Source organism: Pristiophorus japonicus, chromosome 22 (genome assembly GCF_044704955.1).
Source record: "Pristiophorus japonicus isolate sPriJap1 chromosome 22, sPriJap1.hap1, whole genome shotgun sequence".
Taxonomy (NCBI): Eukaryota; Metazoa; Chordata; class Chondrichthyes; family Pristiophoridae; genus Pristiophorus; species Pristiophorus japonicus.
The window spans coordinates 70,052,070-70,076,316 of NC_091998.1; the positions used below are offsets into that span (position 1 = coordinate 70,052,070).

General features: G+C 51.7%; 1 protein-coding gene across 1 annotated transcript in view; it reads left to right on the plus strand.

The window, feature by feature from the left end:
* The first annotated feature begins 1,519 nt into the window (after positions 1-1,519).
* LOC139234661 (vinexin-like) overlaps positions 1,520-24,247 on the plus strand; it is a 133,483-nt gene continuing 110,755 nt past the window's right edge. Inside the window, exons 1-4 of the mRNA XM_070865343.1 lie at positions 1,520-1,552; positions 3,331-3,381; positions 7,908-8,006; positions 10,444-10,490. Of these exons, the coding sequence (XP_070721444.1) occupies positions 1,520-1,552; positions 3,331-3,381; positions 7,908-8,006; positions 10,444-10,490 (230 nt within the window). The remainder of the gene's footprint in view (positions 1,553-3,330; positions 3,382-7,907; positions 8,007-10,443; positions 10,491-24,247) is intronic.

The following is a 24,247-nucleotide window of genomic DNA, read 5'->3' on the forward strand; positions in this document are numbered from 1 at the left end:
GAGGCATCATATGCTAGCTTAATCTCCTTAGATATGTCATAGTGAACTAACATGGTGCTCGCTACCAATTTGTTTTTACACTCCTTAAATGCTGTATCGCATTCTTTTGACCCCTTCCAATGGACCTGTTTTTTCAATAGTTCATTCAGTGGATGTAATACTATAGCCAAATTTGGTAGGAACTTCCCATAATAGTTCAAAAGACCCAAGAATGAACAAAGTTCAGTGACATTCCTGGGAGTGGGTGCATTTCTAATTGCATCCAATTTTTCCATGGTTGGGTGTAAACCATCTTTGTCTACTCTGTACCCTAAGTACTCCACTGAGTTTTGAAATAACTCATACTTACGAGCAGACACTCGTACTCTGTGCTTCTCTAGCTGTTTGAGGACTTCATTCAATATGTTATTATGAATTTGCCTATTTGGTGCTGAAATTAGTATGTCATCCAAATAACATACTACCCCTTCAATACCTTGCAAAATCTGGTTCATCACCCCTTGGAATATGGCAGGGGCGGAAGACACTCCAAACGGTAGCCTATTAAATTGATACAGGCCTAGATGAGTATTTATAGTCAAGCATGACTTGGACTCCTCATCTAGTTCAAGCTGTAAGTAGGCATTCGTAAGATCCGTTTTGAGAAGATCTGACCACCTGTCAGTGTTGTGAACAAATCTTCTATATTCGGCAATGTATTGGGGACATTACCCTCTAGAACCTGGTTTACGGTTACTTTATAATCACCACACAATCTTACCTTACCATCGGACTTGGGTACAACAACAATGGGTGTAGCCCAATTACATCGATCTATCTTACAAATAATGTTCTCAGTCTCTAGTCTTTTGAGTTCTTGTTCAACTTTCTCCTTGAGTGCATATGGTACGGAATGTGGCTTGTAGTAAACCGATTTAGCATCCTTCTGTACCCTGACACTCACCTTGAAGCCTTGGATCGGACTGCCTATTTCGCAGAACACCTTCGGATACTGCTTGATAACCTCATCCGTTGATGAAAATCTCGTTTCAACACAGAAAATCTTAGTCCAATCCAGCTTCAGTGATCCCAACCAATTTCTTCCTAGTAAGGCAGGCTTGTCTCCTTTCACTACTATTAGAGGCAAGTTCTGAAATTGATCTTTATATTTCACCGGTACGGTGATACGACCTACCACAGGAATGTTTTCTCCCGAGTAGCCTCGCAGTCTATCTTGGATTTCTCCAGTTAGAAATCACACAATTTGTCGAGGTACAGCGACTCCGGTACTACACTCACGGATGCACCCGTGTCGATTTCCATTGGTATCTTGAATCCCGCAACATCTATGTGGATTTTGATGCTTTCCGAATCGCTGTCCATTAACCTCGTGCTACTGATGACGTGTAACTCTAACATCTCCTCGTCCTGTTGTTGTTCTTCCATGCTATATAGTCTCTTGGGATTTCTACTCATAGCTTTGAACACTGGACTCAGCTTTAAAAGCTAATTTACCCTTCAGTCGGCTTGCCTTCGCATGATGCCCAGTCTTCCTGCAGAAGTCTGCCTTCACGTATGGACAACTTTGAGCAATGTGTTGTCCCAGGCACCTATAGCACGACTTCGACGCTCTGGTAGAGTTTCCAGTTTCTGGGACTTTCGGCCATGCCCGTCTTTTACTTTGAACCTGCAGGTGATTTACCTTGGTTGACTGACCGTAATCATTATTTAATTCTCAGGAATATTGTTCGGCCGTGCTCATCGACCTCACTGTCTGACAAGCAATCTCAATAGTCAAGTCATCCGTCATCAATAACTTCCTTCTGATCGTATCATTTTTCACCCCACAAACAAAACGATCCCGTAATGCTCGGTTTTGAAAGTTTCCAAAATTACAGTGCATCGATAGCTTTTTTAATGCTACGATGTAATCAATGATACATTCATCAGCTTTTTGATTCCGAATCCCGAAATGATAGCTTTCAGCAATTTCTAACGGTTTGGGGTTATAGTGCTGCTCCAGCTTCGTTAAAATCTCTTTAAGCATTGTGTCCCTTGGCTCGTCAGGCACAAGCAGATTTACAAGAGTGTCATATAATGTCGGACCTGCCTCCGATAAGAAGATCGCTTTCTTACGTTCCAACACAGCCCAGTTCTGGACTGCATTGTCTGGAACTTCGATTAAGTTATTTGCAATGAAATACAATTCTAGCTGATCCACATACGCTTTAAAATGTTCCCGGTCGTGTCTATATTCTCCCAAATATCCCAATACACCTGCCATTTTAATCTCTAGCTGTTCACACCGTGTGCTGTATTTTACCTCGGATTTTGTAGCTTTTTTCAAAGACAGAAACTTCCAAAGTCTTTTGTCGGCTGGCTGAATCCTTCACCAACAAAATTTCAGCTTTAAATCATCCAAAAAATCCCATCTCAATCGCCAAATGTGATATATTCACAGAGCACAGCACTCACAGCTTCCTAACAGGGCAGGCAGCTCTCGGAAGTCTCCGGAAATCTGCCTAGTTCTGTTTATTATTAACCCTGCACTTGCAATACACAATACATCCACATCCACAGTGTGGAGCTACAAACATTACAAGCTTACAGATATTACAGTATGCAATAAAGGTACAAACTGAGTACTGTTTAACTGAACAAGGTACATCCTTGGCTCTGCTTTATTTAGGCCCAAAGTGCCTGACTCACAAAATGGCTGGCCTTTTATACCAGAGCAGCACCATGTGCGTGCTGCTCAGTGGCCTCCAACAATGACGCCATCTGGTGGCTACAAACAGCATGTACATACATGACTGGGGCAGAGGTGGGAGGGGGGAGGAGGGGAGGTGGAAGGAGCGAGGGAAGGGGGGCAGAGGTTGGGGGAAGGAGGGAGGGGGTGGGAAGGAGGGAAAGGGGTGGGGAGGGGGTGTTGATATAGGGGGAGAGAAGGGGATGGGGTGTTGAAGTCGGAGGGGAGGGGGCTGGGGAGGGAGTGGGGGGGAGGGACGGGGTGGGAGGAGGATGTATTGAGGAGGAGAGGGGGGAGGCGGTGGTGTCGATGTGGGAGGGGGGGAGGGACGGGGGGGAGGAGGGGGGAGGGAAGGAGGAAGGGTGGGAGGAGGGGGGTGTTGAGCGGGAGAGGAGGGGAGGGAAGGTGGGAGGAGGGAGAGAGGGACGGGGGGAGGGGAGGAGGGGGGAGGGGGCGAGGGAAGGGTGGGAGGAGGGGGAGAGGGGAGGAAGGAGGGGGGTGTTGAGGGGGAGGAGAGTGGGAGGGACGTTGGGGGTGGTGCGTTGCCGTTTACCACTCCCTAAGCCCTGCACTAACTGTGTTCCTTTGCTCTGTGTATTTAGGCCGAGATCTCAGTGGTGACCTCTTCGACTCGACTCTCTCCCTCGATTGAGGTAAGGATCGGTGCTGAATGTTTTAGCTTCCTTCCATTTCCCTCAATCTAGAATCTTCTGATCAGACCGGCGCTGTGGGCCGACAGTCGGCCAGACTCGGTGGAGGGGCTTTGGTGAGGCGGAGGGGGGTGGGGGGACCAGGAGGGGACCGGTTGCAATGGGCTCGGGAAGAGGAGGGCCGGTCTGGGAAAACTCGCTGGTTGGCCATGCAGCCTCTGGGCCTCAGGGCCTTGGCTCACTGGGCCAGGTACAAGCATTGGGGGCCCTCACCACCCGCCCTCAATGCCTGGAGTCTCTGAAGGGGCCGTCGTCTTCCTCCCCTGCTGCTCCCCCCTCCCCCTCCCCCCACCCCCTGCCCCCCCTATCCCCCTTCCCCCGCCCGGCCCAAATTCACCTCGCGAGCCCAGCACAACAAATCTGGAGGGAGGGGTGGGTGTGTGCACGGAGCGAGGGGGGGAGACAGTGGGTGGGGGGAAAGAGAGAGGGAGGGGGAGAGAGAATCGACCCCCAGGGTATCTCAGGGCTAGTGGGATTGCCAGCGGTGCGGGCAATATTTGTGCCAGTCCCGGGGGTGAGATTGAACACCTGTAGCCAGGCTGGAGGTACATCGCTGGGGAAATGGGCAGGGGACGGTCGACAGAGCCCAGCGCCCGTGTCTGAGGGCAGTGCCCGTGTCTGAGGGCAGTGCCCGTGTCTGAGCCCAGTGCCCGTGTCTGAGCCCAGTGCCCGTGTCTGAGGGCAGTGCCTGTGTCTGAGGGCAGTGCCCGTGTCTGAGCCCAGCGTCCGTGTCTGAGGGCAGCGCCTGTGTCTGAGGGCAGCGCCTGTGTCTGAGGGCAGCGCACGTGTCTGAGGGCAGTTCACGTGTCTGAGCCCAGCGCCCGTGACTGAGCCCAGCGCCCGTGTCTGAGGGCAGTGCCCGTGTCTGAGCCCAGCGCCCGTGTCTGAGCCCAGCGCCCGTGTCTGAGCCCAGCGCCCGTGTCTGAGCCCAGCTCCCGTGTCTGAGCCCAGCGCCCGTGTCTGAGGGCAGTGCCTGTGTATGAGCCCAGTGCCCGTGTCTCAGGCCAGTGACCGTGTCTGAGGGCAGTGCCCGTATCTGAGCCCAGCGCCCGTGTCCGAGCCCAGCGTCCGTGTCCGAGCCCAGCGCCCGTGTCTCAGGCCAGCGCCCGTGTCTGAGCTTAGTGCCCGTGTCTGAGCTTAGTGCCCGTGTCTGAGCTTAGTGCCCGTGTCTGAGGGCAGTGCCCGTCTCTGAGGGCAGTGCCCGTCTCTGAGGGCAGTGTCCGTCTCTGAGGGCAGTGCCCGTGTCTGAAGGCAGTGCCCGTCTCTGAGGGCAGTGTCCGTCTCTGAGGGCAGTGCCCGTCTCTGAGGGCAGTGTCCGTCTCTGAGGGCAGTGCCCGTGTCTGAGGGCAGTGCCCGTGTCTGAAGGCAGTGCCCGTGTCTGAGAGCAGTGCCTGTGTCTGAGGGCAGTTCCCGTGTCTGAGGGCAGTTCCCGTGTCTGAGGGCAGTTCCCGTGTCTGAGGGCAGTTCCCGTGTCTGAGGGCAGTGCCCGTGTCTGAGGGCAGCGCCCGTGTCTGAGGGCAGCGCCCGTGTCTGAGCTCAGTGCCCGTGTCTGAGCCCAGCGCCCGTGTCTGAGCCCAGCGCCCGTGTCTGGGCCAGCGCCCGTGTCTGAGCCCAGCGCCCGTGTCTGAGGGCAGTGCCCGTGTCTGAGAGCAGCGCCCGTGTCTGAGGGCAGTGCCCGTGTCTGAGGGCAGTGCCCGTGTCTGAGGGCAGTGCCCGTGTCTGGGCCCAGTGCCCGTGTCTGAGGGCAGTGCCCGTGTCTGAGGGCAGTGCCGGTGTATGAGCCCAGTGCCCGTGTCTCAGGCCAGCGCCCGTGTCTGAGCCCAGCGCCCGTGTCTGAGCCCAGCGCCTGTGTCTGAGGGCAGTGCCCGTGTATGAGCCCAGTGCCCGTGTCTCAGGCCAGTGACCGTGTCTGAGGGCAGTGCCCGTGTCTGAGCCCAGCGCCCGTGTCTGAGCCCAGCGTCCGTGTCTGAGCCCAGCATCCGCGTCCGAGCCCAGCGCCCGTGTCTCAGGCCAGCGCCCGTGTCTGAGCCCAGCGCCTGTGTCTGAACCCAGCGCCCGTGTCTGAGGGCAGCGCCCGTGTCTGAGGGCAGCGCCCGTGTCTGAGGGCAGCGCCCGTGTCTGAGGGCAGCGCCCGTGTCAGAGCCCAGTGCCCGTGTCTGAGAGCAGTGCCCGTGTCTGAGAGCAGTGCCCGTGTCTGAGGGCAGTGCCCGTGTCTGAGGGCAGTGCCCGTGTCTGAGCCCAGAGCCCGTGTCTGGGCCCAGTGCCCGTGTCTGAGGGCAGTGCCCGTGTCTGGGCCCAGTGCCCGTGTCTGGGCCCAGTGCCCGTGTCTGAGGGCAGTGCCTGTGTCTGAGGGCAGTGCCTGTGTATGAGCCCAGTGCCCGTGTCTCAGGCCAGCGCCCGTGTCTGAGCCCAGCGCCCGTGTCTGAGCCCAGCGCCCGTGTCTGAGCCCAGCGCCCGTGTCTGAGGGCAGCGCCTGTGTATGAGCCCAGTGCCCGTGTCTCAGGCCAGTGACCGTGTCTGAGGGCAGTGCCCGTGTCTGAGCCCAGCGCCCGTGTCTGAGCCCAGCGCCCGTGTCTGAGGGCAGTTCCCGTGTCTGAGGGCAGTTCCCGTGTCTGAGGGCAGTGCCCGTGTCTGAGGGCAGTGCCCGTGTCTGAGTCCAGCGCCCGTGTCTGAGGGCAGCGCCAGTGTCTGAGCCCAGTGCCCGTGTCTGAGCCCAGTGCCCGTGTCTGAGCCCAGCGCCCGTGTCTGAGCCCAGCGCCCGTGTCTGAGGGCAGCGCCCGTGTCAGAGCCCAGCGCCCGTGTCAGAGCCCAGCGCCCGTGTCTGAGCCCAGCGCCCGTGTCTGAGCCCAGCGCCCGTGTCTGAGCCCAGCGCCCGTGTCTGAGCCCAGCGCCCGTGTCTGAGGGCAGCGCCCGTGTCTGAGCCCAGCGCCCGTGTCTGAGCCCAGCGCCCGTGTCTGAGCCCAGCGCCCGTGTCTGAGCCCAGCGCCCGTGTCTCAGGCCAGCGCCCGTGTCTGAGCCCAGCGCCCGTGTCTGAGCCCAGCGCCCGTGTCTGAGCCCAGCGCCCGTGTCTCAGGCCAGCGCCCGTGTCTGAGCCCAGCGCCCGTGTCTGAGGGCAGCGCCCGTGTCTGAGGTCAGCGCCCGTGTCTGAGGTCAGCGCCCGTGCCTGAGCCCAGCGCCCGTGCCTGAGGGCAGTGCCCGTGTCTGAGGTCAGCGCCCGTGTCTGAGCCCAGCGCCCGTGTCTGAGCCCAGCGCCCGTGTCTGAGCCCAGCGCCCGTGTCTGAGCGCAGCGCCCGTGTCTGAGGGTAGCGCCCGTGTCTGAGCCCAGTGCCCGTGTCTGAGCCCAGCGCCCGTGTCAGAGCCCAGCGCCCGTGTCTCAGGCCAGCGCCCGTGTCTCAGGCCAGCGCCCGTGTCTGAGCCCAGCGCCCGTGTCTGAGCCCAGCGCCCGTGTCAGAGCCCAGCGCCCGTGTCAGAGCCCAGCGCCCGTGTCTCAGGCCAGCACCCGTGTCTCAGGCCAGCGCCCGTGTCTGAGCCCAGCGCCCGTGTCTGAGCCCAGCGCCCGTGTCTGAGCCCAGCGCCCGTGTCAGAGCCCAGCGCCCGTGTCAGAGCCCAGCGCCCGTGTCAGAGCCCAGCGCCCGTGCCTGAGGGCAGCGCCCGTGTCTGAGCCCAGCGCCCGTGTCAGAGCCCAGCGCCCGTGTCTGAGCCCAGCGCCCGTGCCTGAGGGCAGCGCCCGTGTCTGAGCCCAGCGCCCGTGTCTGAGCCCAGCGCCCGTGTCTCAGGCCAGCGCCCGTGTCTGAGCCCAGCGCCCGTGTCTGAGCCCAGCGCCCGTGTCTGAACCCAGCGCCCGTGTCTCAGGCCAGCGCCCGTGTCTGAGCTTAGTGCCCGTGTCTGAGCCCAGCGCCCGTGTCTGAGGGCAGCGCCCGTGTCTGAGGGCAGCGCCCGTGTCTGAGAGCAGTGCCCGTGTCTGAGGGCAGTGCCCGTGTCTGAGGGCAGTGCCCGTGTCTGGGCCCAGAGCCCGTGTCTGGGCCCAGTGCCCGTGTCTGAGGGCAGTGCCCATGTCTGAGGGCAGTGCATGTGCCTGAGGGCAGTGCCCGTGTCTGGGCCCAGTGCCCGTGTTTGAGGGCAGTGCCCGTGTCTGGGCCCAGTGCCCGTGTCTGAGGGCAGTGCCCGTGCCTGAGGGCAGTGCCCGTGTCTGAGGCCAGTGCCCGTGTCTGAGGGCAGTGCCCGTGTCTGGGCCCAGTGCCCGTGTCTGAGGGCAGTGCCCGTGTCTGAGGGCAGTGCCCGTGTCTGGGCCCAGTGCCCGTGTCTGAGGGCAGTGCCCGTGTCTGAGGGCAGTGCCCGTGTCTGAGGGCAGTGCCCGTGTCTCAGGCCAGTGCCTGTGTCTAAGCCACTACTACCACTGAAGGCCTTGGTTTCCCCAGACCTCAGCCCTCCTAACCACACCTCTCCCTCTTGGTGCCCTCTTGGTCCAGGCCTCCCTCGAGCAAGAGCTGAGTCAGTTGGAGGCTGAGCTGGAATCCGATCTCCAGAACATCAAGCTTCGCCTGGCACAGAGAGACGGCAGACTGCAGGTACCGGATTCCTCACCAACGGTCACTGCCAATCAGCACCGTCACTGCAGGATGATCCGCTTGCTGCTTCCAACGCTCCCCTGGCCAGCCTCGCATCATGCAACCTCTGTCTACTTCGGCTCATAAACTCTACTGCCCGTGTCTGAACTCGCACCGAATCCCGCTCACCCATCACCCCGTGCTCGCTGACTGTGTCCTAACTCATAAGAACATAAGAATTAGGAACAGGAGTAGGCCATCTAGCCCCTCGAGCCTGCTCCGCCATTCAACAAGATCATGGCTGATCTGGCCGTGGACTCAGCTCCACTTACCCGCACGCTCCCCGTAACCCTTAATTCCCTTATTGGTTAAAAATCTATCTATCTGTGACTTGAATACATTCAATGAGCCTCAACTGCTTCCTTGGGCAGAGAATTCCACAGATTCACAACCCTCTGGGAGAAGAAATTCCTTCTCAACTCGGTTTTAAATTGGCTCCCCCGTATTTTGAGGCTGTGCCCCCTAGTTCTAGTCTCCCCGACCAGTGGAAACAACCTCTCCGCCTCTATCTTGTCTATCCCTTTCATTATTTTAAATGTTTCTATAAGATCACCCCTCATCCTTCTGAACTCCAACGAGTAAAGACCCAGTCTACTCAATCTATCATCATAAGGTAACCCCCTCATCTCCGGAATCAGCCGAGTGAATCGTCTCTGTACCCCCTCCAAGGCTAGTATATCCTTCCTTAAGTAAGGTGACCAAAACTGCACGCAGTACTCCAGGTGCGGCCTCACCAATACCCTATACAGTTGCAGCAGGACCTCCCTGCTTTTGTACTCCATCCCTCTCGGACCGTGTCCTACTCACCCCTCACTCCTGTGCTCGCTGACCATGACCTAACTCACACCCAGTCCCGCTCACCCCCTATGCTTGCTGACCGACATTGGCTCCCAGTCCGGCAATGCCTCGGTTTTAAAATTCTCATCCTTGTGTTCAAATCTCTCCGTGGCCCTCGTCCCTTCCTATCTTTCTAATCCCTTCCAGCCCTACAACCCCGCGCGATCTCTGGGCTCCTCCAATTCCGACCTCTTGCCCATCCCCTGATTCCCATCGCTCCACCATCAGTGGCCGTGCCTTCTGTTGCCTGGGCCCCAAGCTCTGGAACACCCTCCCTAAACCTCTCCGCCTCTCTCTCCCCCTTTAAAACGCTCCTTAAAACTGACCTCCTTGACCCAGCTTTTGGTCACCTGTCCCAATATCTCCTTATGCAACTTGGTGTCAAATTTGTTCGATAATTGCTCCTGTGAAGCGCCTTGGGACATTTCACTAAGTTAAAGGCGCTATATAAATGGAAGTTGTTGCTCATATCCCTGCTGTCATGCGCCAAATCTGTCGGGATTGGCTGCTCAATGTTGTCCGTGTGCCCTGTCTCCACGCCCCTCCCGCTAGCTCTCGATAAATCTCCTCTGCTCGTGATCCCAACGTGTAATGGTCCACACTCACTATGGCCTGTACAGCCCCCCAACGTCAGGCTAGGCCACAACATACATTGCTGGTATCATTCTCTGCAGCTCACTATTGGCTGGTTCTTGCTCGTCTGCGATTACGCTGCTTCCAATTCGCTCAATAGTTCAACACTGGGTCAAAGATGGCTGGGTTTCAAATTACTATCTAGAGGGGATTTCAGGCCAGGTACAGGGGGTTAGATACAGAGTAAAGCTCCCTCTGCACTGTCCCATCAAACACTCCCAGGGCAGGTACAGGGGGTTCGATACAGAGTAAAGCTCCCTCTACACTGTCCCATCACACACTCCCAGGGCATCTACAGCACGGGTTAGATACAGAGTAAAGCTCCCTCTACACTGTCCCATCAAACACTCCCAGAGCAGGTACAGCACGGGTTAGATACAGAGTAAAGCTCCCTCTACACTGTCCCATCAAACACTCCCGGGGCAGGTACAGGGTGTTAGATACAGAGTAAAGCTCCCTCTACAATGTCCCATCAAACACTCCCAGAGCAGGTACAGCACGGGGTTAGATACAGAGTAAAGCTCCCTCTACACTGTCCTATCAAACACTCCCAGGGCAGGTACAGGGGGTTAGATAGAGAGTAAAGCTCCCTCGACACTGTCCCATCAAACACTCCCAGGGCAGGTACAGCATGGGTTGGGGGTGCGGGGTATACACTCCCGGGGCAGGTACAGCATGGGTTGGGTGTGCGGGGTATACAGCACTGACTGTGCGGGGATTGAGGGAAGTGACTGTGTTTTATTTACCGATTCTGATGCTTTAGAAGATGAGTTGAAACTGGGTGGAGCTTAGGACCCAGAGTCGACCTGCTGACTGAGTGTCACTTACTGACAGCTTCCAAGAATTCCCCATTCCGATCATTCCATCCCGTCTCCTCCTGGGTTCCAGGCTCAGATCTTTCAACTCCTCTCCGTCTGGTTTGTTTCAGGACAGCTCGGGAAGCGGGCAGGTGAGCGGGCAGCCTGCGAGGGTCAGGTGAGTGGAGACGGGCACGGTGTGGGTGAGGAGAGGATCCAGGCCAGGCTCGGGCGGAGACACAGCTTTCACTGCCTCACTGCTAGATGCCTGCTAAAGTTTACAGCAGTCCCGTGCGAGACTGCCGGGGAGATCGAGTGAGAGATTGTGTGTCGCAACATAACCAGCCATTAACTCACTATCTCTGGGTTAGTCAGAAACACAGCACAAATACTGGGCGTGGATTGGTTACAAACAGGATTCCAGGATCGGCACACTGGGTAACGAGGGTATATCAGTGTTACAGTGAGGGGTGTGGAGTATATCAGTGTTACAGAGAGGGGTGTGGGGTATATCAGTATTACAGTGAGGGGTGTGGGGTATATCAGTGTTACAACGAGAGTGTGATGTATATCGGTGTTACAGAGGGGTGTGGGGTATATCAGTGTTACAGTGAGGGGTGTGGGGTATATCAGTGTTACAGTGAGAGGTGTGGGGTATATCAGTGTTACAATGAGGGATGTGTGGTATATCGGTGTTACAGTGAGGGGTGTAGGGTATATCAGTGTTACAGTGAGGGGTGTGGAGTATATCAGTGTTACATTGAGGGGTGGAGGGAATATCGGTGTTACAGAGAGGGGTGTGGAGTATATCAGTGTTACAGTGAGGGGTGTGGGGTATATCAGTTTTACAGTGAGGGGTGTGGGGTAGATCGGTGTTACAGTGAGGTGTGTGGGGTATATCAGTGTTACAGTGAGGGGTGTGTTGTATATCAGTGTTACAGTGAGGGGTGTGGGATATATCAGTGTTACAGTGAGGGGTGTGAGGTATATCAGTGTTACAGTGAGGGGTGTGCGGTATATCAGTGTTACAATGAGGGATGTGAAGTATATCAGTGTAACAGTGAGGGGTGTTGGGTTTATCGGTGTTTCAGAGAGGTGTGGGGTATATCAGTGTTACAGTGAGGGGTGTGGGGTATATCAGTGTTACAGTGAGGGGTGTGGGATATATCAGTGTTACAGTGAGGGGTGAGGTATATCAGTGTTACAGTGAGGGGTGGGGTATATCAGTGTTACAGAGAGGGGTGTGAGATATATTAGCATTCCAGTGAGGGTTGTGGAGTATATCAGTGTTAGTGAGGGGTGGGGTATATCAGTGTTACAGAGGGGTGGGGTATATCAGTGTTACAGTGAAGGGTGTGGGGTATATCAGTGTTACAGTGAGGGGTGTGGGGTATATCAGTGTTGCAGTGAGGGGTGTGAGATATATCAGTGTTACAGTGAGTGGTGTGGGATATATCGGTGTTACAGTGAAGGGTGTGGGGGATATAAGTGTTACAGTGAGGGGTGTGGGTTATATCAGTGTTACAGTGAGAGGTGTGGGGTATATCAGTGTTACAGTGAGGGGTGTGGTGTATATCAGAGTGTGGCAGTGAGGAGTGCGTGGTATATCAGTGCTACAGTGAGGGGAGTAGGGTATATCAGTGTTACAGTGAGGGGTGTGGGGTATATCAGTGTTACAGAGAGGGATGGGGTATATCAGTGTTACAATGAGGGGGTGGGGTATCTCAGTGTTACAGTGAAGGGTGTGGGGTATATCAGTGTTACAGTGAGGGGTGTGATGTATATCAGTGTTACAGTGAGGGGTGTGGGGTATATCAGTGTTACAGTGAGGGGTGTGGGGTATATCAGTGTTATAGTGAGGGGTGTGGAGTATATCAGTATTACAGTGAGGGGTGTGGAGTATATCAGTGTTACATTGAGGTGTGTGGGGTATAACAGTGTTACAGTGATGGGTGTGGGGTTTCTCATTGTGCATTAAAGGGTATGGGGAATATCAGTGTTGCAGTGAGGGGAGTAGGGTATATCAGTGTTACAGAGAGAGGTGTGGGGTATATCAGTGTTACAGTGAGGGGTGTGGGATATATCATTGTTGCAGTGAGGGGAGTAGGGTATATCAGTGTTACAGGGAGGGGTGTGGAGTATATCAGTGTTACATTGAGGTGTGTGGGGTATAACAGTGTTACAGTGATGGGTGTGGGGTTTCTCATTGTGCATTAAAGGGTGTGGGGAATATCAGTGTTGCAGTGAGGGGAGTAGGGTATATCAGTGTTACAGAGAGAGGTGTGGGGTATATCAGTGTTACAGTGAGGGGTGTGGGATATATCATTGTTGCAGTGAGGGGAGTAGGGTATATCAGTGTTACAGAGAGAGGTGTGGGGTATATCAGTGTTACAGAGGGGTGGGGTATATCAGTGTTACAGTGAGAGGTGTGGGGTATATCATTGTTGCAGTGAGGGGAGTAGGGTATATCAGTGTTACAGAGAGAGGTGTGGGATATATCAGTGTTACAGAGGGGTGGGGTATATCAGTGTTACAGAGAGGGGTGGGGTATATCAGTGTTACAGAGAGGGGTGGGGTATATCAGTGTTACAGTGAGGGGTGGGGTACATCAGTTTTACAGTGAGGGGTGTGGTGTATATCGGTGTTACAGTGAAGGGTGTGGGGTATATCAGTGTTACAGTGAGAGGTGTGGGATATATCAGTGTTACAGTGAGGGGTGTGGGGTATATCAGTGTTACAGTGAGGGGTGTGGGGTATATCAGTTTTACAGTGAGGGAAATAGGATATATCAGTGTTGCAGTGAGGGGTGTGGTGTATATCAGTGTTACAGGGAGGGTGTGGAGTATATCAGTGTTACAGTGAGGGCTGTGGAGTATATCAGTGTTACAGTGAGGGGTGTGAGGTTTATCAGTGTTACAGTGAGGGGTGTGGGGTTTATCAGTGTTACAGAGGGGTGTGGGGTATATTACAGTAAGGGTGTGGGTTATCTCAGTGTTACAGTAAGAGGTGTGTGGTATATCAGTGTTACATTGAGGGGTGTGGAGTATATCAGTGTTACATTGAGGGGTGTGGAGTATATCAGTGTTACAGAGAGGGGTGGGGTATATCAGTGTTACAGTGAGGAGTGAAGAGTATATCAGTGTTACAGTGAGGGGTGTGGGGTATGTCAGTGTTACAGTGAGGGGTGTGGGGTATATCTGTGTTACACAGAGGTGTGGGGTATATCAGTGTTACAGTGAGGGGTGTTGGGTATATCAGTGCTACAGTGAGGGGTGTGGGGTATATCTGTGTTACACTGAGAGGTGTGGGGTATATCAGTGTTACAGAGAGGGGTGGGGTATATCTGTTACAGTGAGGGGTGTGGGGTATATCAGTGTTACAGTGAGGGGTGTGGTGTATATCAGTGTTACAGTGAGGGGTGTGGGGTATATCAGTGTTACAGTGAGGGGTGTGGAGTATATCAGTGTTACATTGAGGTGTGTGGGGTATAACAGTGTTACAGTGATGGGTGTGGGGTTTCTCATTGTGCATTAAAGGGTGTGTGGAATATCAGTGTTAAAGTGAGAGGTGTGGGGTATATCAGTGTTACAGAGGGGTGGGGTATATCAGTGTTACAGAGAGGGTTCGGGTATATCAGTGTTACAGAGAGGGGTGGGGTATATCAGTGTTACAGTGAGGCGTGTGGGGTATATCAGTGTTACAGTGAGGGGTGTGGAGTATATCAGTGTTACAGTGAGGGGTGTGGGTTATCTCAGTGTTACAGTGAGAGGTGTGTGGTATATCAGTGTTACAGTGAGGGGTATGGAGTATATCAGTGTTACAGAGAAGGGTGGGGTATATCAGTGTTACAGTGGGAGGTGTGGGATATATCAGTGTTACAGGGAGGGGTGTTGGTTATATCAGTGTTACAGTGAGGTGTGTGGGGTATATCAGTGTTACAGAGAGGGGTGTGGGGTATATCAGTGTTACAGTGAGGGGTGGGGTATATCAGTGTTACAGTGACGGGTGTGGGATATATCAGTGTTGCAGTGAGGGGTGTGGATTATATCAGTGTTACAGTGAGGGGTGTTGGATATATCAGTGTTACAGTGAGGGGTGGGGTATATCAGTGTTACAGAGAAGGGTGTGAGATATATTAGCGTTCCACTGAGGGGTGTGGAGTATATCAGTATTACAGAGAAGGGTGGGGTAAATCAGTGTTACAGAGGGGTGTTGGGTATATCAGTGTTACCGAGAGGGGTGTGGGGTATATCATTGTTACAGTGAGGGGTGGGATATATCGGTGTTACAGTGAGGGGTGTGGGGTATATCAGTGTTACAGTGAGGGGTGTGTGGTATATCAGTGTTACAGTGAGGGGGGTGGGGTATATCTATTACAGTGAGGGGTGTGTGGTATATCAGTGTTACAGAGAGGGGTGGGGTATATCAGTGTTACAGTGAGGGGTGGGGTACATCAGTTTTACAGTGAGGGGTGTGGTGTATATCGGTGTTACAGTGAAGGGTGTGGGGTATATCAGTGTTACAGTGAGGGGTGTGGGGTATTTCAGTGTTACAGTGAGGGGTGTGGGGTATATCAGTGTTACAGTGAGGGGTGTGTGGTATATCAGTGTTAAAGTGAGAGGTGTGGGGTATATCAGTGTTACAGGGAGGGGTGTGGAGCATATCAGTGTTACATTGAGGTGTGTGGGGTATAACAGTGTTACAGTGATGGGTGTGGGGTTTCTCATTGTGCATTAAAGGGTGTGGGGAATATCAGTGTTAAAGTGAGAGAGTGTGGTGTATATCAGTGTTACATTGAATGGTGTGGTGTATATCGGTGTTGCAGTGAAGGGTGTGGGGTATATCAGTTTTACAGTGAGGGGTGTGGTGTATATCAGAGTGTGGCAGTGAGGAGTGCGTGGTATATCATTGCTACAGTGAAGGGTGTGGGGTATATCAGTGTTACAGTGAGGGGTGTGTGGTATATCAGTGTTAAAGTGAGAGGTGTGGGGTATATTAGTGTTACAGGGAGGGGTGTGGAGTATATCAGTGTTACATTGAGGTGTGTGGGGTATAACAGTGTTACAGAGACGGGTGTGGGGTTTCTCATTGTGCATTAAAGGGTGTGGGGAATATCAGCGTTAAAGTGAGAGGTGTGGGGTATATCAGTGTTACAGAGAGGGGTCGGGTATATCAGTGTTACAGAGAGGGGTGGGGTATATCAGTGTTACAGTGAGGGGTGTGGGGTATATCACTGTTACAGTGAGGGGTGTGGAGTATATCAGTGTTACAGTGAGAGGTGTGTGGTATATCAGTGTTACAGTGAGGGGTATGGAGTATATCAGTGTTACAGAGAAGGGTGGGGTATATCAGTGTTTCAGTGAGGAGTGTAGAGTATATCAGTGTTACAGTGAGGGGTGTGTGGTATATCAGTGTTCCAGTGAGGGGTGTGGGGTATATCTGTGTTACACTGAGAGGTGTGGGGTATATCAATGTTACAGAGAGGGATGGGATATATCAGTGTTACAGTGAGAGGTGTGGGATAAATCAGTGTTACAGTGAGGGGTGTGGGGTATATTAGTGTTACAGAGAGGGGTGGGGTATATCAGTGTTACAGTGGGAGGTGTGGGATATATCAGTGTTACAGTGAGGGGTGTGGGGTATATCAGTGTTACAGTGAGGGGTGGGGTATATCAGTGTTACAGTGACGGGTGTGGGATATATCAGTGTTGCAGTGAGGGGTGTGGATTATATCAGTGTTATAGTGAGGGGTGTTGGATATATCAGTGTTACAGTGAGGGGTGGGGTATATCAGTGTTACAGAGAAGGGTGTGAGATATATTAGCGTTCCACTGAGGGGTGTGGAGTATATCAGTGTTACAGAGAGGGGTTGGATAAATCAGTGTTACAGAGGGGTGTTGGGTATATCAGTGTTACCGAGAGGGGTGTGGGGTATATCATTGTTACAGTGAGGGGTGGGATATATCGGTGTTACAGTGAGGGGTGTGGGGTATATCAGTGTGACAGTGAGGGGTGTGTGGTATATCAGTGTTACAGTGAGGGGGGTGGGGTATATCTATTACAGTGAGGGGTGTGTGGTATATCAGTGTTACAGAGAGGGGTGGGGTATATCAGTGTTACAGTGAGGGGTGGGGTACATCAGTTTTACAGTGAGGGGTGTGGTGTATATCAGTGTTACAGTGAAGGGTGTGGGGTATATCAGTGTTACAGTGAGGGGTGTGGGGTATATCAGTGTTACAGTGAGGGGTGTGGGGTATATCAGTGTTACAGTGAGGGGTGTGTGGTATATCAGTGTTAAAGTGAGAGGTGTGGGGTATATCAGTGTTACAGGGAGGGGTGTGGAGTATATCAGTGTTACATTGAGGTGTGTGGGGTATAACAGTGTTACAGTGATGGGTGTGGGGTTTCTCATTGTGCATTAAAGGGTGTGGGGAATATCAGTGTTAAAGTGAGAGAGTGTGGTGTATATCAGTGTTACATTGAATGGTGTGGTGTATATCGGTGTTGCAGTGAAGGGTGTGGGGTATATCAGTTTTACAGTGAGGGGTGTGGAGTATATCAGTGTTACAGTGAGGGGTGTGAGGTTTATCAGTGTTGCAGTGAGGGGTGTAGGGTTTATCAGTGTTACAGAGGGGTGTGGGGTATATTACAGTGAGGGGTGTGGGTTATCTCAGTGTTACAGTGAGAGGTTTGTGGTGTATCAGTGTTACAGTGAGGGGTTTGGTGTATATCAGTGTTACAGTGAGGGGTGGGGTATATCAGTGTTACAGTGAGGGGTGTGTGGTATATCAGTGTTACAGTGAAGGGTGTGGGGTATATCTGTGTTACACTGAGAGGTGTGGGGTATATCAATGTTACAGAGAGGGATGGGGTATAACAGTGTTACAGTGAGAGGTGTGGAATATATCAGTGTTACAATGAGGGGTGTGGGATATATCAGTGTTACAGTGAGGGGTGTTGGGTATATCAGTGTTCCAGAGAGGGGTGTGTGGTATATCAGTGTTACAGTGAGGGGTGTGGGGTATATCAGTGTTACAGTGAGGGGTGTGGAGTATATCAGTGTTACAGTGAGGGGTGTGGTGTATATCAGTGTTACAGTGAGGGGTGTGGTGTATATCGGTGTTACAGTGAAGGGTGTGGGGCATATCAGTGTTACAGTGAGGGGTGTGGGGTCTATCAGTATTACAGTGAGGGGTGTGTGGTATATCAGTGTTCCAGAGAGGGGTGGGGTATATCAGTGTTACAGAGAGGGGTGGGGTATATCAGTGTTACAGTGAGGGGTGTGGTGTATATCGGTGTTACAGTGAGTGGTGTGGGGTATATCAGTGTTACAGTAAGAGGTGTGGGGTATATCAGAGTGTGGCAGTGAGGAGTGCGTGGTATATCATTGCTACAGTGAAGGGTGTGGGGTATATCAGTGTTACAGTGAGGGGTGTGTGGTATATCAGTGTTAAAGTGAGAGGTGTGGGGTCTATCAGTGTTACAGGGAGGGGTGTGGAGTATATCAGTGTTACATTGAAGTGTGTGGGGTATAACAGTGTTACAGTGATGGGTGTGGGGTTTCTCATTGTGCATTAAAGGGTGTGTGGAATATCAGTGTTACAGAGGGGTGGGGTATATCAGTGTTACAGAGAGGGTTCGGGTATATCAGTGTTACAGAGAGGGGTGGGGTATATCAGTGTTACAGTGAGGCGTGTGGGGTATATCAGTGTTACAGTGAGAGGTGTGGGATATATCAGTGTTACAGTGAGGGGTGTGTTGTATATCAGTGTTACAGAGAGGGGTGGGGTATATCAGTGTTACAGTGGGAGGTGTGGGATATATCAGTGTTACAGTGACGGCGTGTGGGGTATATCAGTGTTACAGTGAGGGGTGTTGGGTATATCAGTGTTACAGTGAGGTGTGTGGGGTATATCAGTGTTACAGAGAGGGGTGTGGGGTATATCAGTGTTACAGTGAGGGGTGGGATATATCAGTGTTACAGTGACGGGTGTGGGATATATCAGTGTTGCAGTGAGGGGTGTGGATTATATCAGTGTTACAGTGAGGGGTATTGGATATATCATTGTTACAGTGAGGGGTGGGGTATATCAGTGTTACAGTGAGGGGTGGGGTATATCAGTGTTACAGAGGGGTGGGGTATATCAGTGTTACAGAGGGGTGGGGTATATCAGTGTTACAGAGAGGGGTCGGGTATATCAGTGTTACAGAGAGGGGTGGGGTATATCAGTGTTACAGTGACGCGTGTGGGGTATATCAGTGTTACAATGAGGGGTGTGGGATATATCATTGTTGCAGTGAGGGGAGTAGGGTAGATCAGTGTTACAGTGAGGCGTGTGGAGTATATCAGTGTTACAGTGAGGGGTGTGGAGTATATCAGTGTTACAGTGAGGGGTGTGGGTTATCTCAGTGTTACAGTGAGAGGTGTGTGGTATATCAGTGTTACAGTGAGGGGTATGGAGTATATTAGTGTTATAGAGAAGGGTGGGGTATATCAGTGTTTCAGTGAGGAGTGTAGAGTATATCAATGTTACAGTGAGGGATGTGTGGTATATCAGTGTTACAGTGAGGGGTGTGGGGTATATCAGTGTTACAGTGGGAGGTGTGGGATATATCAGTGTTACAGTGAGGGGGTGTGGGGTATATCAGTGTTACAGTGAGGGGTGTTGGGTATATCAGTGTTACAGTGAGGTGTGTGTCGTATATCAGTGTTACAGAGAGGGGTGTGGGGTATATCAGTGTTACAGTGAGGGGTGGGGTATATCAGTGTTACAGTGACGGGTGTGGGATATATCAGTGTTGCTGTGAGGGGTGTGGATTATATCAGTGTTACAGTGAGGTGGGTTGGATATATCAGTGTTACAGTGAGGGGTGGGGTATATCAGTGTTACAGAGAAGGGTGTGAGATATATTAGCGTTCCACTGAGGGGTGTGGAGTATATCAGTGTTACAGAGAGGGGTGGGATATATCCGTGTTGCAGAGGGGTGGTGTATATCAGTGTTACAGAGGGGTGAGGTATATCAGTGTTACAGAGGCGGGTGGGGTATATCTGTTACAGTGAGGGGTGGGGTACATCAGTGTTACAGAGAGGGATGGGGTATATCAGTGTTACAATGAGGGGGTGGGGTATCTCAGTGTTACAGTGAAGGGTGTGGGGTATATCAGTGCTACAGTGAGGGGTGTGGGGTATATCAGTGTTACAGTGAGGGGTGTGTGGTATATCAGTGTTACAGAGAGGGGTGGGGTATATCAGTGTTACAGTGAAGGGTGTGGGGTATATCAGTGTTACAGTGAGGGGTGTGGGGTATATCAGTGTTACCTTGAGGGGTGTGGGGTATATCAGTGTTACAGTGAGACGTGTGTGGTATATCAGTGTTAAAGTGAGAGGTGTGGGGTATATCAGTGTTACAGGGAGGGGTGTGGAGTATATCAGTGTTACATTGAGGTGTGTGGGGTATAACAGTGTTACAGTGATGGGTGTGGGGTTTCTCATTGTGCATTAAAGGGTGTGGGGAATATCAGTGTTAAAGTGAGAGAGTGTGGTGTATATCAGTGTTACATTGAATGGTGTGGTGTATATCGGTGTTGCAGTGAAGGGTGTGGGGTATATCAGTTTTACAGTGAGGGGTGTGGTGTATATCAGAGTGTGGCAGTGAGGAGTGCGTGGTATATCATTGCTACAGTGAAGGGTGTGGGGTATATCAGTGTTACAGTGAGGGGTGTGTGGTATATTAGTGTTAAAGTGAGAGGTGTGGGGTATATCTGTGTTACAGGGAGGGGTGTGGAGTATATCAGTGTTACATTGAGGTGTGTGGGGTATAACAGTGTTACAGTGTTACAGTGATGGGTGTGGGGTTTCTCATTGTGCATTAAAGTGTGTGGGGAATATCAGTGTTAAAGTGAGAGGTGTGGGGTATATCAGTGTTACAGTGAGGGGTGGGGTATATCAGTGTTGCAGAGGGGTGGGGTATATCAGTGTTACAGAGAGGGGTCGGGTATATCAGTGTTACAGAGAGGGGTGGGGTATATCAGTGTTACAGTGAGGGGTGTGGGGTATATCAGTGTTACAGTGAGGGGTGTGGAGTATATCAGTGTTACAGTGAAGGGTGTGGAGTATATCAGTGTTACAGTGAGGGGTGTGGAGTATATCAGTGTTACAGTGAGGGGTGTGGAGTATATCAGTGTTACAGTGAGGGGTGTGAGGTTTATCAGTGTTACAGTGAGGGGTGTAGGGTTTATCAGTGTTACAGAGGGGTGTGTGGTATATTACAGTGAGGGGTGTGGGTTATCTCTGTGTTACAGTGAGAGGTTTGTGGTATATCAGTGTTACAGTGAGGAGTTTGGTGTATATCAGTGTTACAGAGAGGGGTGGGGTATATCAGTGTTACAGTGAGGGGTGTGGGGTATATCAGTGTTACATTGAGGGGTGTGGGGTATATCAGTGTTACAGATGGATGTGGTGTATATCAGTGTTACAGAGAGTGGTGTGGGGTATATCAGTGTTACAGAGAGGGGTGGGGTATATCAGTGTTACAGAGAGGGGTGGGGTATATCAGTGTTATAGTGAGTGGTGAGGTATATCAGTGTTACAGTGAGGGTGTGGAGTATATCAGTGTTACAGAGAGGGGTGGGGTATATCAGTGTTAAGGTGAGGGGTGTGAGGTTTATCAGTGTTACAGTGAGGGGTGTAGGGTTTATCAGTGTTACAGAGAGGTGTGGGGTATATTACAGTGAGGGGTGTGGGTTATCTCAGTGTTACAGTGAGAGGTGTGTGGTATATCAGTGTTACAGTGACGGGTGTGGAGTATATCAGCGTTACAGAGAGGGGTGGGGTATATCAGTGTTACAGTGAGGAGTGTAGAGTATATCAGTGTTACAGTGAGGGGTATGGTGTATATCAGTGTTACAGTGAGGGGTGTGTGGTATATCAGTGTTACAGAGAGGGGTGGGGTATATCAGTGTTACAGAGAGGGGTGGGGTACATCAGTTTTACAGTGAGGGGTGTGGGGTATATCAGTGTTACAGTGAGGGGTGTGGGGTATATCAGTGTTACAGAGAGGGGTGGGGTATATCAGTGTTACAGAGAGGGGTGGGGTATATCAGTGTTACAGTGAGGGGTGTGGAGTATATCAGTGTTACAGTGAGGGGTGTAGGGTTTATCAGTGTTACAGAGGGGTGTGGGGTATATTACAGTGAGGGGTGTGGGTTATCTCTGTGTTACAGTGAGAGGTTTGTGGTATATCAGTGTTACAGTGAGGGGTGTGTGGTATATCAGTGTTACAGTGAGGAGTGTGGGGTATATCTGTGTTAGACTGAGAGGTGTGGGGTACATCAGTGTTACAGTGAGGGGTGTGTGGTATATCAGTGTTACAGTGAGGGGTGTGGGGTATATCTGTGTTACACTGAGAGGTGTGGGGAATATCAATGTTACAGTGAGAGGTGTGGGATATATCAGTGTTACAATGAGGGGTGTGGGGTATATCAGTGTTACAGTGAGGGGTGGGGTATATCAGTGTTACAGTGAGGGGTGTGGGATATATCAGTGTTACAGAGGGGTGGGGTATATCAGTGTTACAGAGGTGTGTTGGGTATATCAGTGTTCAAGAGAGGGGTGTGGGGTATATCAGTGTTACAGTGAGGGGTGGGATATATCAGTGTTACAGTGACGGGTGTGGGGTATATCAGTGTTACAGTGAGGGGTGTGGGGTATATCAGTGTTACAGTGAGGGGTGTGGAGTATATCAGTGTTACAGTGAGGGGTGTGGTGTATATCAGTGTTACAGTGAGGGGTGTGGTGTATATCGGTGTTACAGTGAAGGGTGTGGGGCATATCAGTGTTACAGTGAGGGGTGTGGGGTATATCAGTATTACAGTGAGGGGTGTGTGGTATATCAGTGTTACAGAGAGGGGTGGGGTATATCAGTGTTACAGAGAGGGGTGGGGTATGTCAGTGTTACACTGAGAGGTGTGGGGTATATTAGTGTTCCAGAGAGGGATGTAGGGTATATCAGTGTTACAGTGAGGGGTGTGTGGTATATCAGTGTTACAGTGTGGGGTGTGGGGTATATCAGTGTTACATTGAGGGGTGTGTGGTATATCAGTGTTACAGTGAGGGGTGTGGGCTTTATCAGTGTTACAGAGGGGTGTGGGGTATATCAGTATTACAGAGGGGTGAGGGGTATATCAGTGTTGCAGTGAGGGGTGTGTGGTATATCAGTGTTACAGTGAGGGGTGTGGGATATATCAGTGTTACAGAGAGGGGTGGGGTATATCAGTGTTACATTGAGGCGTGAGGTATATCAGTGTTACAGAGGGGGGTGGGGTATATCAGTGTTACAGTGAGGGGTGTGTGGTATTTCAATGTTACAGAGAGGGGTGGGGTATATCAGTGTTACCAGTGAGGGGTGTGGTGTATATCGGTGTTACAGTGAAGGTTGTGGGGTATATCAGTGTTACAGTGAGGGGTGTGTGGTATATCAGTGTTACAGTGAGGGGTGTGTGGTATATCAGTGTTACAGAGAGGGGTGGGGTACATCAGTGTTACAGAGAGGGGTGGGGTACATCAGTTTTACAGTGAGGGTTGTGTGGTATATCAGTGTTACAGTGAAGGGTGTGGGGTATATCAGTGTTACAGAGAGGGGTGGGGTATATCAGTGTTACAGAGAGGGGTGGGGTACATCAGTTTTACAGTGAGGTGTGTGGGGAATATAAGTGTTACAGTGAGGGGTGTGGGGTATATCAGTGTTACAGAGAGGGGTGGGGTATATCAGTGTTACAGAGAGGGGTGGGGTATATCAGTGTTACAGAGAGGGATGTGGGGTATATCAGTGTGACAGTGAGGGGTGTGTGGTGTATCAGTGTTACAGTGAGGGGTGTGGGGTTTATCAGTGTTACAGTGAGGGGTGTAGGGTTTATCAGTGTTACAGAGAGGAGTGTAGAGTATATCAGTGTTACAGTGAGGGGTGTGGGGTACATCAGTGTTACAGTGAGGGGTGTGTGGTATATCAGTGTTACAGTGAGCGGTGTGGGGTATATCTGTGTTACACTGAGAGGTGTGGGGTATATCAGTGTTACAGTGAGGGGTGTGGTGTATATCAGTGTTACAGTGAGGGGTGTGTGGTATATCAGTGTTACAGTGAGGGGTGTGGGTTATATCAGTGTTACAGAGAGGGGTGGGGTATATCAGTGTTACGGAGAGGGGTGGGGTATATCAGTGTTACAGAGAGGGATGTGGGGTATATCAGTGTTACAGTGAGGGGTGTGTGGTATATCAGTGTTACAGAGGGGTATGGGGTATATCAGTGTTACAGAGAGTGGTGTGGGGTATATCTGTGTTACAGAGAGGGGTGGGGTATATCAGTGTTACAGAGAGGGGTGTGGTATATCAGTGTTACAGTGAGTGGTGAGGTATATCAGTGTTACAGTGAGGGTGTGGAGTATATCAGTGTTACAGAGAGGGGTGTGGTATATCAGTGTTACAGTGAGGGGTGTGGAGTATATCAGTGTTACAGTGAGGGGTGTGAGGTTTATCAGTGTTACAGTGAGGGGTGTAGGGTTTATCAGTGTTACAGAGGGGTGTGGGGTATATTACAGTGAGGGGTGTGGGTTATCTCAGTGTTGCAGTGAGAGGTGTGTCGTATATCTGTTACAGTGAGGGGTGTGGAGTATATCAGTGCTACAGAGAGGGGTGGGGTATATCAGTGTTACAGTGAGGAGTGTAGAGTATATCAGTGTTACAGTGAGGGGTGTGGGGTACATCAGTGTTACAGTGAGGGGTGTGTGGTATATCAGTGTTATAGTGAGGGGTGTGGTGTATATCAGTGTTGCAGTGAGGGGTTTGGGGTATATCAGTGTTACAGTGAGGGGTGTGTGGTATATCAGTGTTACAGTGAGGGGTGTGGGGTATATCTGTGTTACACTGAGAGGTGTGGGGT